The sequence below is a fragment of the Neovison vison genome, chromosome 11 (genome assembly GCF_020171115.1).
Source record: "Neovison vison isolate M4711 chromosome 11, ASM_NN_V1, whole genome shotgun sequence".
Taxonomy (NCBI): domain Eukaryota; kingdom Metazoa; phylum Chordata; class Mammalia; order Carnivora; family Mustelidae; genus Neogale; species Neogale vison.
This window is the reverse complement of record NC_058101.1, coordinates 6,994,429-7,010,180: the sequence shown is the minus strand read 5'-3', so window position 1 is coordinate 7,010,180 and position 15,752 is coordinate 6,994,429. Positions and strand designations below refer to the sequence as shown.

Genomic DNA, 15,752 nt, shown 5'->3' with positions numbered 1-15,752 from the left:
TCCGGGTTTGGCATAAAATCTAAATAAAGACCCTGGTTTTGATTTGCTTATTTGCAACCGCACCTGTGCGCTTAAGCCACAGGTGCATCATGAGAATCAATGAAGAGTAAACAGATGACTTGAGTTTAAAGAGGTGCATTTGGGGGCGCCTGGGTGGCTCATTAGGTTAAGCGTGTGCCTTCCACTCAGGTCATGATCCCAGGGTTGTAGGATCGAGCCCCGCATCCGCTCTCTGCTCTGGGCAGAAAGCCTGCCTCTCCCTCTCCTACTCCCCCTGCTTGTATTCCCTCTCTCACTGTCTCCCTCTGATAAATAAAATCTTTTTTAAAAAAACCTAATAAAAGAGGTACATTTGCATTTTAAAAAATAAAGCAACTTTCTGCCACTTTAAGGTAGATATGAAAAAGATTAGAAAAAGAGATCGGTAAGACAACCATGATAAAATGTATTGGATGAACAAATCAATATTGTGGCTAAACAGTCAAGGTTCACAATTAAGCTGATCACATAATTTTCTCTATTATTCTATTATTTCTATATTATTCTAATATTGAGGTTATACATGTTATAAGACAGTTTAAAACAAACATTAAAAGGGAGATCTGAAATTACAGAAACTATTAACCCTCTCCTTTCTGCTGTTCTGTGCTGGGCAGGTTTCAGAGATGGTGTACATTGATTCCATGGTTCATCTACAGATCAGAACCTAGAGTTTAAGAAACACTTTGGTGGAGAATGCATGAAGGTAAATATTGTGTCAGAAACACGGGATATAATGTTTTTATAGCTTGTATCTCATTTTGTTGTTTATTTTTTCATTTTTTTTCCTGTTTTGGTAACACTTAAAACTTTTTATTTTTTTTATTTTTTATTTTTTTTAAAAGATTTTATTTATTTATTTGTGATAAGAGATGTGATAAGTGAGAGAGAGCATGAGCGAGGAGAAGGTCAGAGAGCGAAGCAGACTCCCCATGGAGCTGGGAGCCCGATGTGGGACTCGATCCTGGGACTCCAGGATCATGACCTGAGCCGAAGGCAGTCGTCCAACCAACTGAGCCACCGAGGCGTCCCAAAACTTTTAAAATTTAAATTCAGTTAATTAACATATAATGTGTTATTTGTTTCAGGAGTACAGGTCTGTGATTCATCAGTCTTATATAATACCTAGTGCTCACCATAATATATGCCCTCCCCAGTGTCCATCACCCAGCCGCCCCTTCCCTCTCATCCTCTGCCCCTTCGGCAACCCTTAATTTGTTTCCTATGATTTAGAGTCTCTTATGATTTGTTTCCCTCTGGTTTCATCTTGTTTCATTTTTTTCCTCTCTTCTCCTACGAGCCTCTGCCTTGTTTCATCATATGATAATTGTCTTTCTCTGATTGACTTATTTCCCTTAGCATAATACCCTCTAGTTCCATCCACATCATTGCAAATGGAAAGATTTCACTTTTGTGATGGCTGTGTAATATTCCATTGTGTATACATACCACATCTTCTTTAACCATTCATCTGTCAATGGACATTTGGGCTCTTTCCATTGTTTGGCTCTTGTTTGACATTGCTGCTATGAACATAAGGATGCACGTGCCCCTTTGGATCACTACATTTGTATCTTTGGGGTAAATACCCAGTAGTACAATTGCTGGGTCATAGGGGAGCTCTATTTTCAACTTTTTGAGGAATCTCCTACTGTTTTCCAGAGTGGCTGCACCAGCTTGCATTCCCACCAACAGTATAGGAGGGTTCCCCTTTCTCCACATCCTTGCTAACATTTGTCTTTTCCTGAATGGTTAATTTTAGCCATTCTGACTGGTGTGAGGTGGTATCTCACTGTGGTTTTGATTTATATTTCCCTGATGTCCAGTAATGTTAAGCACTTTGTCATGTGTCTGTAGGCCGTCTAAATGTCTTCTTTGCAGAAATGTCTGTTCATGTCCTCTGCCCATTTCTTGACTGGATTGTTTGTTCTTTGGGTGTTGAGTTTGATAAGTTCTTTATAGATTTTGGATACTAGCCCTTTATCTGCTATGTCATTTGCAAATATCTTCTCCCATTCTGTTAGTTGTCTTTTGGTTTTGTCAACTGTTTCCTTTGTGCAAAAGCTTTGATCTTGATGAAGTCCCACTAGTTCATTTTTGCTTTTGTTTCTCTTGCCCTTGGAGATGTGTCTAGAAAGAAGTTGCTGCAGCCGAGGCTGAAGAGGTTGCTGCCATGTTCTTCTCTAGGATTTTGATGGATTCCTCTCTCACATTTGGGTGTGGTGTAAGAAAATGGTTCAGTTTCATTTTTTTGCATGTAGCTGTCCAATTTTCCCAACACCATTTGTTGAAGAGGCTGTCTTTTTTCCATTGCATATTCCTTCCTGCTTTGTTGAAGATTAGTTGACTGTAGAGTTGAAGGTTCCTTTCTGGGCTCTCTATTCTGTTGCATTGATCTATGCGCCTTTTTTTGTGCCAGTACCACACAGTGTCTTGATGACTTCAGCTTTGTAATAGAACTTCAAGTCTGGCGTTTTGATGCTGCCTACTTTGGTTTTCTTTTTCAACATTCCTTTGGCTATTCAGGGTCTTTTCTGGTTCCATCCAAATTTTAGGATTAGTTGTTCCAGTTCTGTGAAAAATGTCAATGGCATTTTGATAGGAAGGGATTGCATTGAATGTAAATATTGCTCTGGGTAGTATAGACATTTTAACAGTATTTTTTCTTCCAATCCATGGCATGGAATGTTTTTCAATTTCTTTGTGTCTTCCTCAGTTTCTTTCATGAGTGTTCTATAATTATCTGAGTACAGAGTCTTTGCCTCTTTGGTTAGGTTTATTCCCAGGTATCTTATGGTTTGGGAGCAATTGTAAATGGGATTGACTCCTGGGGTGCCTGGGAGGCTCAGTCAGTTAAGCGTCTGCTTTCAGCTCAGGTCATTTTCCTGGGGTCCTGGTACTGAGCCCCGCACTGTGCTCCTTGGTTAGTGGGGAGCCTGCTTCTCCCTCTCCCTCTGCCTGCTGCTCCTCTGCTTATTTGCTCTTGCTGTCTCTCTCTCTCTCTCTCTCACTCTGGCAGATAAATAAATAAAATCCTTAAAATAAATAAATAGATAAATAAATAGGATTAACTCCTTAATTTCTTTTTCTCCTGTCTATATTGTTGGTGTATAGAAATGCAACTGATTTCTGTGCATTGGTTTTTTTATCCTGCCACTTTGCTGAATTGCTGTATGAGTTCTGTCAGTCTGGGGGTAGAGCCTTTTGTTTTCCACATACAGTATCATGTCCTCTGCAAGGAGTGAGTTTGACTTCATCTTTGCCCATTCAGATGCCTTTTTGTTGTTGTTGTTGTTGCCTGATTGCTGAGGCTAGGACTTCTAGCACTATGTTGAGCAGCAGCGGTGATAGTGGACAGCCCTGTCGTGTTCCTGACCTTAGGGGAAAAGCTCTCAGTTTTTCCCCATTGAAAATTATATTTGCTATGGGGTTTTCATAGATGGTTTTGATAATATTGAGATATGTACCCTCTATCCCTACACTGTGTAGAGTTTTGATCAAGAAACAATGCTGTACTTTGTCAAAAGCTTTTTCTGCACCTGTTGAGAGTATCATATGGTTTTTGTTCTTTCTTTTATTAGTGTATTGTATCGTGTTGATTTGCAGGTGTTGAACCAGCCTTGTAGACCAGGAATAAATCCCACTTGGTCATGGTGAATAATCCTTTTAATGTACTGTTGGATCCTATTGACTGGTATTTTGGTGAGAATTTTTGCATCCATGTTCATCATGGATATTGGTCTGTAATTCTCCTTTTTGGTGGGGTCTTTATCTGATTTGGAGATCAAGGTAATGCTGGTCTCATAGAAACAGTTTGTGAGTTTTCCTTCCATTTTGGTTTTGAAACAGCTTTAGAATAGGTGTTGGTGCCTGGGTGGCTTAGTCCATTAAGTGTCTGCCTTTGGCTCAAGTCACAGTCTTAGGTCCTGGGATCAAGTCCTGCATCAGTCTCCCCACTCTGGTGAGTTGCTTCTCCCTCTGCCCCTCCCCCCAATCACGCTCACTCTCTCTCATGAGAATAAATAATGTCTTTGGAAAAAAAATTTTTTAAAAGAAGAATAGGTATTAATTCTTCTTTAAATGTTGGGAGAATTCCCCTGGGAGGCCATTTAGCTCTGGACTCTTCTTTATTGGGAGATTTTTGATGACTGCTTCAATCTCCTTGCTGGCTATGGGTCTGTTCAGGTTTTCTATTTCTTCCTGGTTCAGTTTTTGTAGCTTATACACTCTAGGAATGCATTCATTTCTTCCAGATTGTCAAATTTGTCAACATATAAGAATACATAATATGTTTTTATAATTTTATTTTTTTAGTGTTGATTGTGATCTCTCCTTTTTCATTCATGGTTTTATTTATTTGGGTCCTTTTTCTCTTCTTTTGGTAAGTCTGGCCAGGGGATTTTCAGTCTTATTAATTCTTCCGAAGAACCAGCTCCTAGTTTCGTTGATTTGTTCTACTGTTTATTGTTGTTGTTGTTGTTGTTGTTGTTGTTGTTGTTGTTTCTGTTTCATTGATTTCTGCTCGGATCTTTATTATTTCTCTTCTCCTGCTGGGTTTAGGCTTTCTTTGCTGTTCTCTCTCCAGCTTCTTTTGGTGAAAGATTAGGTTGTATATTTGAGACCTTTCTTATTTCTTGAGAAAGTCTTGTACTGGTATGTACTTCCCTCTTAGGAACTCTTTTGCTGAATCCCAAAGGTTTTGAATAGTTGTTTTCATTTTCATTTGTTTCCATGAATTTGTTTTATTCTTCTTTAATTTCCTGGTTGACATGTTCATTCTTTCATAAGATTCTCTTTAGCCTCTGTGTATTTGAGTTCTTTCCAACTTTTCTTTTGTGATTTAGTTCCAGTTTCAAAGCACTGTGGTCTGAAAATATGCAGGGAAAATGTGTCTCTTGCAGACAGCATATCAATAAGCCTTGCTTTTTTATCCAATCTGACACACTGTGTCTTTTGATAGGGGCATTTTGCCCATTTATATTCAGAGTAACTATTGAAAGATATGAATTCAGTACCACTGTATTGTCTGTAAAGTGCATGTTACTGTATATTTTCTGTTTCTTTCTGGTTTATGTTTCTTTTGGACTCTATCTTTGCTTAAAGGATGACTTTTAATATTTTTTATAAGACTGGTTTGGTAATCAAAAATTCTTATAGTTTCTGCTTGTCCTGGTAGATTTTTATTACTCCTTCTATTTTGAATGACATCCTAGCTGGGTAAAGTATTCTTGGCTGCATATTTTTTCTCATTTGGCACCCTGAATGTATCATGCCAATTCTTTCTGGCCTGCCAGGTCTCCATGAATAGGTCTACTGCCAGTCTAATGATTCTACACTTGTAGGTTACCTCTTGTCCCAAGCTTCTTTCAGGATTTTCTCTTTGTCTGTGAGATTTCTAAGTTTCAGTATTATGTCGGGATGTTGACCTATTTTTATTGATTTTGAGGAGGGTTTTCTGTGCCTCCAGCTTTTTGATGCCTGTTTCGTTTCCCAGATTAGGGACGTTCTCCACTATGATTTGCGCCAGTATACCTTCTGCCCCTCTTTCTCTTTCCTTTTCTTCTAAAAATCCCAATTATTCTAATACTGTTCTGCTTTATGATAGCACTTATCTCTTGAATTCTCCCCTTGTGATCCAGTAGTTGTTCATCTCTTTTTCTTATCTTTATTCTCCATCATTTGATCTTCTATATCACTAATTCTCTCTTCTGCCTCATTTATCCTAGCAGCTAGAGCCTCCAATTTTATTGCATCTCATTAACAGCCTTTTTTTTTTGAAAGATTTTATTTATTTATTTGACAAATAGAGATCACAAGTAGGCAGAGAGGCAGGCAGACAGAGAGAAGGAAGCAGGCTCCCTGCTGAGCAGAGAGCCCGATGCGGGGCTCGATCCCAAGACCCTAGGATCATGACCTGAGCTGAACACAGAGGCTTTAACCCACTGAGCCACCCAGGCGCCCCTCATTAACAGCCTTTTAAAATCTCAACTTGGTTAGATTCTAATTCTTTTATTTCCTCCATAAAAGGATTATCCAGTGTCTACTATGCTTTTTTCAAGCTCAGCAAGTATCTTTATGATATGAATTCAGTACCACTGTATTGTCTGTAACTCTAGTTCTGACATCTTACTTACTGTTACCCTGAACTCTAGCTCTGACATCTTACTTATACCCATAATGATTAGGTCCCTGGCAGTCAGTACTGCATTTTGTTCTCTTTTTTGAGTTGAGTTTTCCATTTTGTCATTCTGTCCAGAGAACAGATAGAGAACAAAATACTAAAATGGCAACAGCGACACCAGAGAAACATACCCTAAACAAATTAGAAGAGATCTGAAACCTGGGGGAAGGGGGGTGGAGAATATAATCAGACAAGTGAGCAGAATAGGGCAATATACTGAATTCTGTGTTTTGGTCTGTTTTTTTTAGAAAACTAGATCCCAAAATTATAAAGGAAAAAAACTTATATATGAATAAAAATAAAATTGAACACAATGAAAGGGTAGAATGTGTTTGTAAAAATGGACTTAAAAGACAAGAAAAAAAAAACAAAAGAGAAAGAAAACAACAATAACAAGAACAACAAAAAGGGAAGGGATATAAACAGACAGACAGGTGAGCAGAACAGAGTAATACACGATCTCCTGAGTGTATTTTGGTTAGTTTGCTAGAGGAAACTACATCTCAAAATGTAAAAAGAAAAACATATACAAAAATAAAATTAAATACATTGAAAAGATAGAACGTAACTGTAATTTTGAAAATTAAAAAAGCGTTTAACAAAACAGAAAAATAAAAAAGGAAGAAGAGGAAGGAAAAAAAAGATGGAATATGATCAGACAGGTGGATAGAACAGAGCCACACACTAGATTCTGGGTGGACTTTGGTCTGTTAGAAGAAACTGCATCCCAGTATTTTAAAGAAAGAAAAACCTACACACACACACACACACACACACACACACACACAAATAAGGTTAAATACAATGAAGGGATAGAATGCAACTGTAAAAATGAAAATTAAAAAATTTTAAAAGGAGTTGATAAAACAAGAAATTGAAAAAGAAAAAAATTTTTAAATAATGAAAATTTTAAAAATTCTCTTTGAAAGATTAAAGAATCATGAGAAAAAAGCCACGAGTTCTATGTGCTGTATTCCCCTAGGGTTGGGCGTATTGCAGTTCTCCTGGAGTGGTAAACTTGGGTCTTGGCCGGATGCTCTTGCTGATCTTCTGCAGGGGGTGGGGACCTGTCTCAGTGATTCTCAAATGTCTCTGCCGCAGGTGGACTTGCACTGCCCTAGCGAGGGGCCGGGCTAAGTAATCTGCTCCGGTTTGCTCTGTGTGGCTTTCGTTCCCTGAAGGATTTCTGTGCACGTTTAGAGGATGAGAATAACAATGGCGGCCTCCCAATCTCTGGCCCCACTCCTCGGTGAGCCCTCGGGGAAGAGCAGGCAGTCACCCGTCTCCTGCCACACTCTGTGCTCACCTGGTCTGTGACCCAACGTTTCTATGTCTGACACAGGACTCTGTTTGGAGTCTCCAAACCCTGCAGATTCCAGTGGTGCACTCCTGAGCCAAGAGCGGTGGCCTGACTGTGGCCGGGATCAAGGTCTATGGCAAGGCCGAGCTGAGAGCCCACTCCTCAGCTCACTCTTTGCAGCCGGCTTTCCTGCTCCAACACCTGGGAGCTCTGCCGCACTCAGACATCCTGGTCTCTCTGTGACCCCGAGGGTCCTGAGACCACACTGTCCCAGGTAGGGTTCCATCCCCCACTTAGCCACCCGAGGGATGTCCCTCACCAGAGCCGACTTCTAACTGGCAGTTCTGGTTTCGTGCTGCCTGGCTCTGTTACTTGCCAGGAGCCGGCTGACGGCGGGTCCTTCCCCCATGGTCTAACCCATATGTCGCCTTGGATTCACTTCTTTGTATGTCCCACCTTGCACTAAGCGGTCACCTTTCTATTCGTAGAGTTGCAGCTGTTCTTTTCTTCAATCTCCTGTTGAGTCTACAGATGTTCAGAAAGATTTGGTAGCGGTCTAGAGGAGTTCCTGGGACCAGACGAAATTCAGGTCTCCTACTCCTCCACCATGTTGGACTCTCCTCTTTCATTTTGCTCAGTTTCAAAGCAGTGTGGTAGTTTCAAAAAAAATGCACATATCCTCCAACACTCCGTCCATGCAATGGTGGAGCCTATTTCCCCTCCGAGACTGTGAGCCATACTCGATGACTTGCTTCTAGTGAACAGAATACTGCTTTAGTGAGGGCATCTGACTTGCGAGACAAGATGACAAAAAACGTTGCAGCCTGCTCCTCGTGCTCTTGGATCGCTCACTTTGCAGGAAGCCAGCTGTCAGGCCCTAAGGACACTAAAAACGCCCTGTGAAAAGGTTCCTGTCTTAAGGAACTGAGACCTTTTACCAAGAGGGAAAGAGGAACAGAGACTTCTTGCTAATAGCCATAGGAATGAACTGTCTCAGAAGTGGCTCCTCTAAGCCCAGCTAGGCCACCCCCAAATTACTGATCCCCAGAAACTACAGAACAGCATTCATCGTTTTAGGCTCTCAACTTTGGCAAATTGTTATGCAGCAGTAGATAACTAATAAAGACATGGTACCATGAGGGTTACCATCCTAACACCTGGAACTGCAGGCACGGCTTTGGAACTGAGCAGTAGGTGGAGCTGGAAGGGCTTCAGGCAGTATTAGTGAAAGCCTCCAGTTCCTGGACTAGACCACGAGAAGTCTGACGGTCCCTAAGGAGACCGCCAGTAGTGGCTGCAGGGGAAGCGAGGAACAAGTTATTGGCGAAGTGAAGTGGTTGTTACTTAGTGGCAGGACATTTAACAACATTGTCACCCACATGAATGGGGAAGGTAGAAGATGTAATGAAAGAACTGAATGACCGAGCTTGACTTCCAGTCAATATGTTGAAGTTGTCACCACCTTCTTTTTGTTGCTTATAGTAAAATGTGAGAGAAACTTAGGACAGCCGCCAAGCCTCCTGCAAAATGGGGTATAGCCACTTTGGAACAGAATTTGGCAGTTTCTTACAAAACTAGAATATACTCTTCATAGAGAGCGGCAACTGCTCTCCTTCGTATTAATTTACCACAGAGGTGAAAACATATGTCCCTACCTGGACGTAGATGTTTCTAACAGCTTATTCATAATTGCCAAAACCTAGAAGAAACTGAGATGTCCTTCAGGAAGTGAATGGATAAACACACCATGGCCTATCCAAAGAATGGGAAGTTATTTAAATAGCACTAAAAAGAAATGAACTATCCAAACCATGAAAAGAAACATGGAAGAAACATAAATACATACTAAGTGGGAAAAAACGGTAGGAAAATGGTAGAGTGTCATGGTTCCAACTCCATGACATTTGGCAACAGGCAAAACTCTAGTAAAAGATCAGTGGTTGCAGGGGTTGGGGGGAAAAAGGGGTGAACAGGCAGAGCAGGGAGGATTTTAGGGGTAGTGGAACCACGCTGTACACTGTAATTGTGGGTAATCATCATTATACACTTGTCTAAACCTATAGAATATACAAAACTAAGAGGGAACTCTCATGTAAGCTACGACTTGTCGTGATACTGATGGGGGTTTATTGACTGCAACAAATGGATTCCTCTGGTGCATTTAGCTTTGCTGTGATCCTAAAACTGCTCTTAAAAAAAAAAAAAAAAAATAGTCCATTCAGAGGCACCAGGGTGGCTCAGTCGGTTGAGCAGTCCACGCTTGGTTTCGACTCACGTCATGATCCCATGGTCCCGGGATAGAAGCCTGCGTTGGGCACTGCACTCAGGGGGAGTCTGCTTCAGGAGTCGCTCTCCCTCTGCCCACCCCATCCCCGCTCTTTCTCTCTAAAATAAATAAATAACTTTTAAAAATTTAAAAAAATAAAAAGTTCATTTTTAAAAAAGCATCCAGGACTGGTTTTGAAAATTCCCAGACAAAAATATATATGGGAACTTAGTCTGTCAAAGATGGCATTGCTGATCTGTGGAGATATGTGTAACACAAGTAACTGACTAAGAATTGGTATCTGGAATATATAAAAATCTCCTACAAATCAACACGTTAAAAAAAAAAAGCTATAAAAAAGAACAAAATGGCAAAAATCTATGTGAAATGACCTCCATCTCTCTAGTAATCACTGAAATTCAAGTTAAAACAGTATTATTTAATAAACAACAGAGTATTTTCATATTTTAAACGTGCAGTTTGATTATGCTATAAATACTTTGTTCTTTTTATTTATAATAAACATTTCCTATTGTAAACATTTCTATGGCTTTAAAATCTTCCATCATGTGGATAAATCAAAACTTAACCATTTCCACAGTGAGGTTGGATGGACAGTTGGATCGACGGAACAAGGAAGGCATACAACCCGGTATTTAGGCAGTACGGAATTAGCTGTGCTCTGTTCTTACCTGCATTTTTAATTAAGTACCAAATAAGACTATACTAGGAGAGAAAAGTTTATTTCCTTATAGAAGAGAAAAAGCGCCATGTCAGTGCTTTACTTTTCTATTAATTTTCAAGATCTTTTTTAAGTCTCATAAAATACATTAAAAAATAAACAAGTTAATTTTTAGTTTTAATTTTTATACAGTAAAAGGCTGTCATTTGGTAGAACTGTACTATTCTTGGTAACACAGTTTAAAATGTGTTTATCTACAATAGTTTGAAGAACAGAATATTCTAATTAAACATTCTGATTTAATTCTGAGTTGTCATGTGAAACTTTAAACATTATAAATTTTCAAAGAATTAGAATATGAGGTAATGAAAACACAATTTATACATAACTTTTAAGAAATTCTACCACTTTTTAAACCGTAACTTTTATATCCAGGAATATTTCCAACTGCGTTCCTGCTTATGGCAAGCATCAGTTTGTTAGCAAACAGCCATTTTACTCTCTGGCCAGCTGAACTTCCCCCTTCTTAGGATGCTCTCAGCCCTATGCTATGCCTTTTCTGATAGCTCCATAAGCAGCCTTGTGTTACACAGTCACTCTGTAAGTCGGCCTCCTTCCTTGTGTCATATGGCACAAACAGTCACCTGCTGAGCATTCAATATACATTTTTGTATTTCAAACTAATCCCCCCCCCAAATGGGGGAGGGGTAAAACAAATAACTGTTACAACTATAATTATTGTTTCATTTCACAAAGATGAAACAAAAATAAAATAAAAGCAGATATATAATCGTTGATGAGAAATTTACTGAATGCTCACTTTGTGGCAAATACCAAGGTAAGTGCTGAGAATATTCTCAAAATTTTCAAAACAATCAACGAAGTAGGTGGTCTTATATTTACAGAGAGAGAACGGACAGGGAATAAACCATGTATTCAAATACTTGCTAAGCCCCTAACTTCCTGGGCACTGAACCAGCACTGGTGATACAGCAGGGAACAGACTCTGCCTTCTGTGGAACCTGCTGGGGTCATATACAAAATGGGCCAGAATTCTAGGTTCAGACATCACTTTGTAAACATTCTGAGCTTGGAAATGGGTGTTCGTCCCTGAAATGGATCCATACTTCGGACTGACAGAAAAGCAGAGACTGAAAAGTTGAAGCTCAGACCCTGATGACCTCTTCTAGGTATTTTTACCTTCTTTGACCCTAAAAGATCTCTCTGCCTTTGCTGACAGCATCCAACCTTGTGAGAATGTGATCTTCAGGTTTACAGAACACATTCACAAAGGAAGATTTATACAATAAGACATCGGGCAGAATTAAGATACTATGTGATTGAAGACATAAGAGTTAAGACTTTCACCTTTCAACTAGCTATTTTTCTATCTTGCATATAAACTCAGTTAAGAGCAGGGTGAAGTCACAGTAGAACAGGAGTCCCAGCACAGAACGGACTTTGGCCTCCAGGCCTCTCAGTGGGGTCCGAATGTCCTGAGGAAGGAAGGGGGAGACTTCCAGGAACCATCAGAAGTCATGCAGCAAAGCTGTGAACCCTAGGGGCTATGCCATTTCTAATTTTATTTACCTCTCTCAAGGAGACACCCAGTTCAAGAGCACAAACAAAAAGAGAGAGAGAGAGAGAGAGAGGTTTCAGGTCTGAAATAGCAAATTTGCATCGGACGCTTCCTGTTAAACCCTAAAGCCACTGAAGTTGACTCTGAGAACTCCTCTTCAGGCCAGTGCGACTTAGTCCCTGAACTTCAAGATTTTTACAACGAAGGTCCAGTGATCTGAGGCATCTTTGCAGAAGGCCCCAAAGTTTCACGTAAAACCAAAAGTGAACACAGAGTGAACAAGAGAAGTTTTAGAAGCTACTTTCTAATTCTGGTGGGCAGAAAACTGCCTTTTACTCTAAAATAACAGAGAACACTTTTCTCATCTACCACAATATGACCCAGGAAATTGGAGGCAAAGGCACCCGCTATTTCCAAATCAACGACTTGCAAACAGAGGCTGACCACGGCCCTGTGTCCCCTGAAGTCTACTCAGCCACGCCAGGGGAGACCAGCACAGCAGCCAACACACACAACAGGACCTATCTGAGATTAGGAACCTTTTACTGAGACAAAGCAAACAGTGGGCTGAAGATACCACAGCATGAAGGCAGGCTGGGGGGACCAATCCGACTTCTTTTTCCTCTCTGGTGGTCCAGATGACGAACTAGACACTCCACGATTACTACTTATACTTAAGGCAATTTAAAAAGGAAGGTCGTAACCAAAAAGCCTATACCTGGCATTCAAAAAATACTTACAGTTTTTGGATGGACTAAAAGACCTTAACTGGCTATGAAAAACCTGTACAGCAGGGACCTGTTCTGAGCAGGTAAGCCTATATACAAGTAAGAACCTCTCACTCTTGTAACATTGTCCTGTTTAAAGAGAAAATCTTGAACTCCCGTGCCCTGCAGAGGCCTCTACAAGCCCCGCGAAGCACAGACCTACCTCTGTTAGAGAACCATTCACACTTCGCTCCAGATACACACACGACACGCATCTGCCCCTGGCGTTTCCCAAACAGGCTGCGGATGCCTTCTGGGAGGGCCACGGCTCACTCGTTCTTGTATCTACAGGGCCAGTCAGCAGGCACCCAACATTTTTCTTCTTTGCATGAATGCGAAGTGAAATGATTTTACACCACCGCCACCGGTGACATCTCACACGTTCCCACTACTACCCATCTCCAAAACAGATTTACTGTGTTTTTCACAATAAAGTACTTTAGGACTCTTTAATGTAAACAGACAAGCTTGATTAATTTTCAAAATAATGATACAAATGTAGCATTCTTCTTGGGATGGAAAATTTGCTTGGAAGTTACTTCATTCTTTTTCTCTTTCTCAAAAGTGCATCTCGTAGTGCCAGCTGGAACGTAAGAAAAATTATTTAAACGTGGGAATCTTAGGTACCCCGTTATACTAATTTGGTTATACAGCAGTGTACCAGAATGGAATCACTAAATCTACACATCATCCTGAGGTAAGTGTGTGTCTTAGGTGTGTGACGGATGCTATTCCATGGATTCCCAAGCACTGTTCTTTGATTCCTAGAAATTTTTTAAGACCCCTGGCTTTTGAATTTTAACAATATAGATACGTGGTTTTGTTTGTTTGCTTTGAAGAATTTTGGGGGGTGGAACTGGCCTTTCTATCTAAATGTTTAAATTTTTTGGATTTTATGATTTTTAAGTTATTGCTTCCCTGCCTTTATTAATATCCGGGTCTTGGTATGTCTTTGTAGACAGGCAGAATAGCTAAGGGTAGACACTTAAGGTAGAAAAATTAAGTTCATTTTAACTTAATTTGTATGGCTGAGGAGGTATTTCTTCGACACATCCACGTCTTAATTTCTCATCTGTCAAATATAAAATCACAGTACCTATTCATATTGTTGGATACTGATTAAGTTAGTTAAAAAATGGAAAGCTTTAGAATAGTCAAGGCACAGGGTAAGAACTGTATGTTAGAGAATGATGTTATAACCCAAGGTTACATAGGTTTAATTCTGCTCATTAAACTTTGTAATAAAAACATCTCAGTCCCCTTCCCCCTTCAACTGCCAGCATTTGAACACAAGGAACCGGTGTATTCTTCTTCCTCTTCCTTTACCTTTCTTAAGGCCGCACCGCAAGCTCCTCCTCTCTCTGCCATAAGCTTTACCTTCCTTTTCTAGTCTCACCTTTTTACGTATTCTTCTTTTTAAAATTAAGATTATTTATTTATTTAGCAGAGAGAGAAAGAGAAAGAGAGAGAGAGCACACACACACAAGCAGGCTCCCCCAGGAGCAGGGAGCCCAATGCTAGGCTCAATCCCAGGACCCTGGGATCATGACCTGAGCCAAAGGCAGTCACTTAACTGACTGAGCCACCCAGATGCCCGACCTTTTCACATGTTCTGTGAGTGTACTCCAAAAATGTATAACAAGACCTCATGCGGGGTGCCTGGTGGCTCAGTGGGTTAAAGCCTCTGCCTTCAGCTCAGGTCATGATCTCAGGGTCCTGGGATCGAGCCCCACATTGGGCTCTCTGCTCAGCGGGGAGCCTGCTTCCCTTCCTCTTTCTCTCTGCCTGCCTCTGCCTACTTGTGATCTGTCAAATAAATCAATCAATCTTAAAAAAAAAAAAAAGACCTCATGTACACTTGTCAAGCCACGAAGACCATTTTATTCAAGACAACAAAATATCATGGAGGAGTAGAAGGGGTATGAAATGTGATTTTTCCAGAGGGTGCTTTGGGTGTGTGAAATAATAGAAAATATACACTGGTCTCTAGCCCTGGTTCCTGGCACAGAGCTCCTAAAACTGGTAATTTCCTAAGTGATAAGAGCATCTCCTGTTAATATTTGTCTTTGACCTTGTCCCTGACACAAGGTTCCCAAAACGCTTCTAAATTCCACGTGGTCAGAGCACTAGGAACATCTTTTGTACTGAGGCAACCAGATGGGTTCCTGGAAATGGGCTGGTCCAAGAAAGACCTTCGAAGTTTTGGCCCCCTCCACCCTGAACACACATGATTTTCCAGAGAGGGGAAAGAGGCTGGAAATGGAATTAATAATTGATTCTGCCTATGGGATGAAGCCTTCAAAAAATCCCTCTAGGGATGTCTGGGTGGCTCGTTTAGCATCTGCCTTCGGCTTGGGTCATGATCCCAGCGTCCTGGGATGGGGCCCCACGTCAGGCTCTCTGTGCGGCGGGAAACCTGTTTCTCCCTGTCCCGCTCCCCCTGCTTGTGTTCCCTCTCTCGCTGTGTCTGTCTCTCTGTCAAATAAATTTTTTAAAAAAATCCCTTTAATGTGAGGCTCTGAGAGCTTCTAGGTTAGTGAACACATCTGCACTGAGCGGGGGACGTATCCCACGTCTGTCCATAGGGACAGAAGGTTCTGCATTCAGGACCCTCCCCGACCTTGCCGTCTGTTTCTCTTCACCTGGCTGTTCATCTGTGTCCTTTACTAAATTGGTAAACTTAAGTAACCACTGCTCTGAGTCCCGTAAGCAGCTGAAGCAAATTAATCAAACCGAAAGAGTGGGTAGCTGGTCAGAAACACAGGTTATCACCGGGGCTTGCGACTGCTTTCTGACGTGTGCGTGCGCGCGTGTGTGTTTTTGGGGAGGGGAGCTGGGGAAGGCGGCAGGTGCAGTCTCATGACAGTGGCTTGTGGGATCAATGAATCTGTGGGATCTGACACCGCCTCCAGGAAAACAACGTCAGCCCCGCATTGCA

The 15,752-nt window shown here is 41.0% G+C and overlaps 1 protein-coding gene across 1 annotated transcript in view; it reads right to left on the bottom strand.

Annotated features, from left to right (window-relative positions):
• Positions 1-13,249: 13,249 nt before the first annotated feature.
• The window catches only part of SDAD1 (SDA1 domain containing 1), a 28,917-nt gene continuing 26,414 nt past the window's right edge, over positions 13,250-15,752 (bottom strand). The window contains exon 22 of the mRNA XM_044268009.1: positions 13,250-13,397. Coding sequence (XP_044123944.1) covers positions 13,350-13,397 — 48 coding nt within the window. The 3' untranslated portion in view covers positions 13,250-13,349. The remainder of the gene's footprint in view (positions 13,398-15,752) is intronic.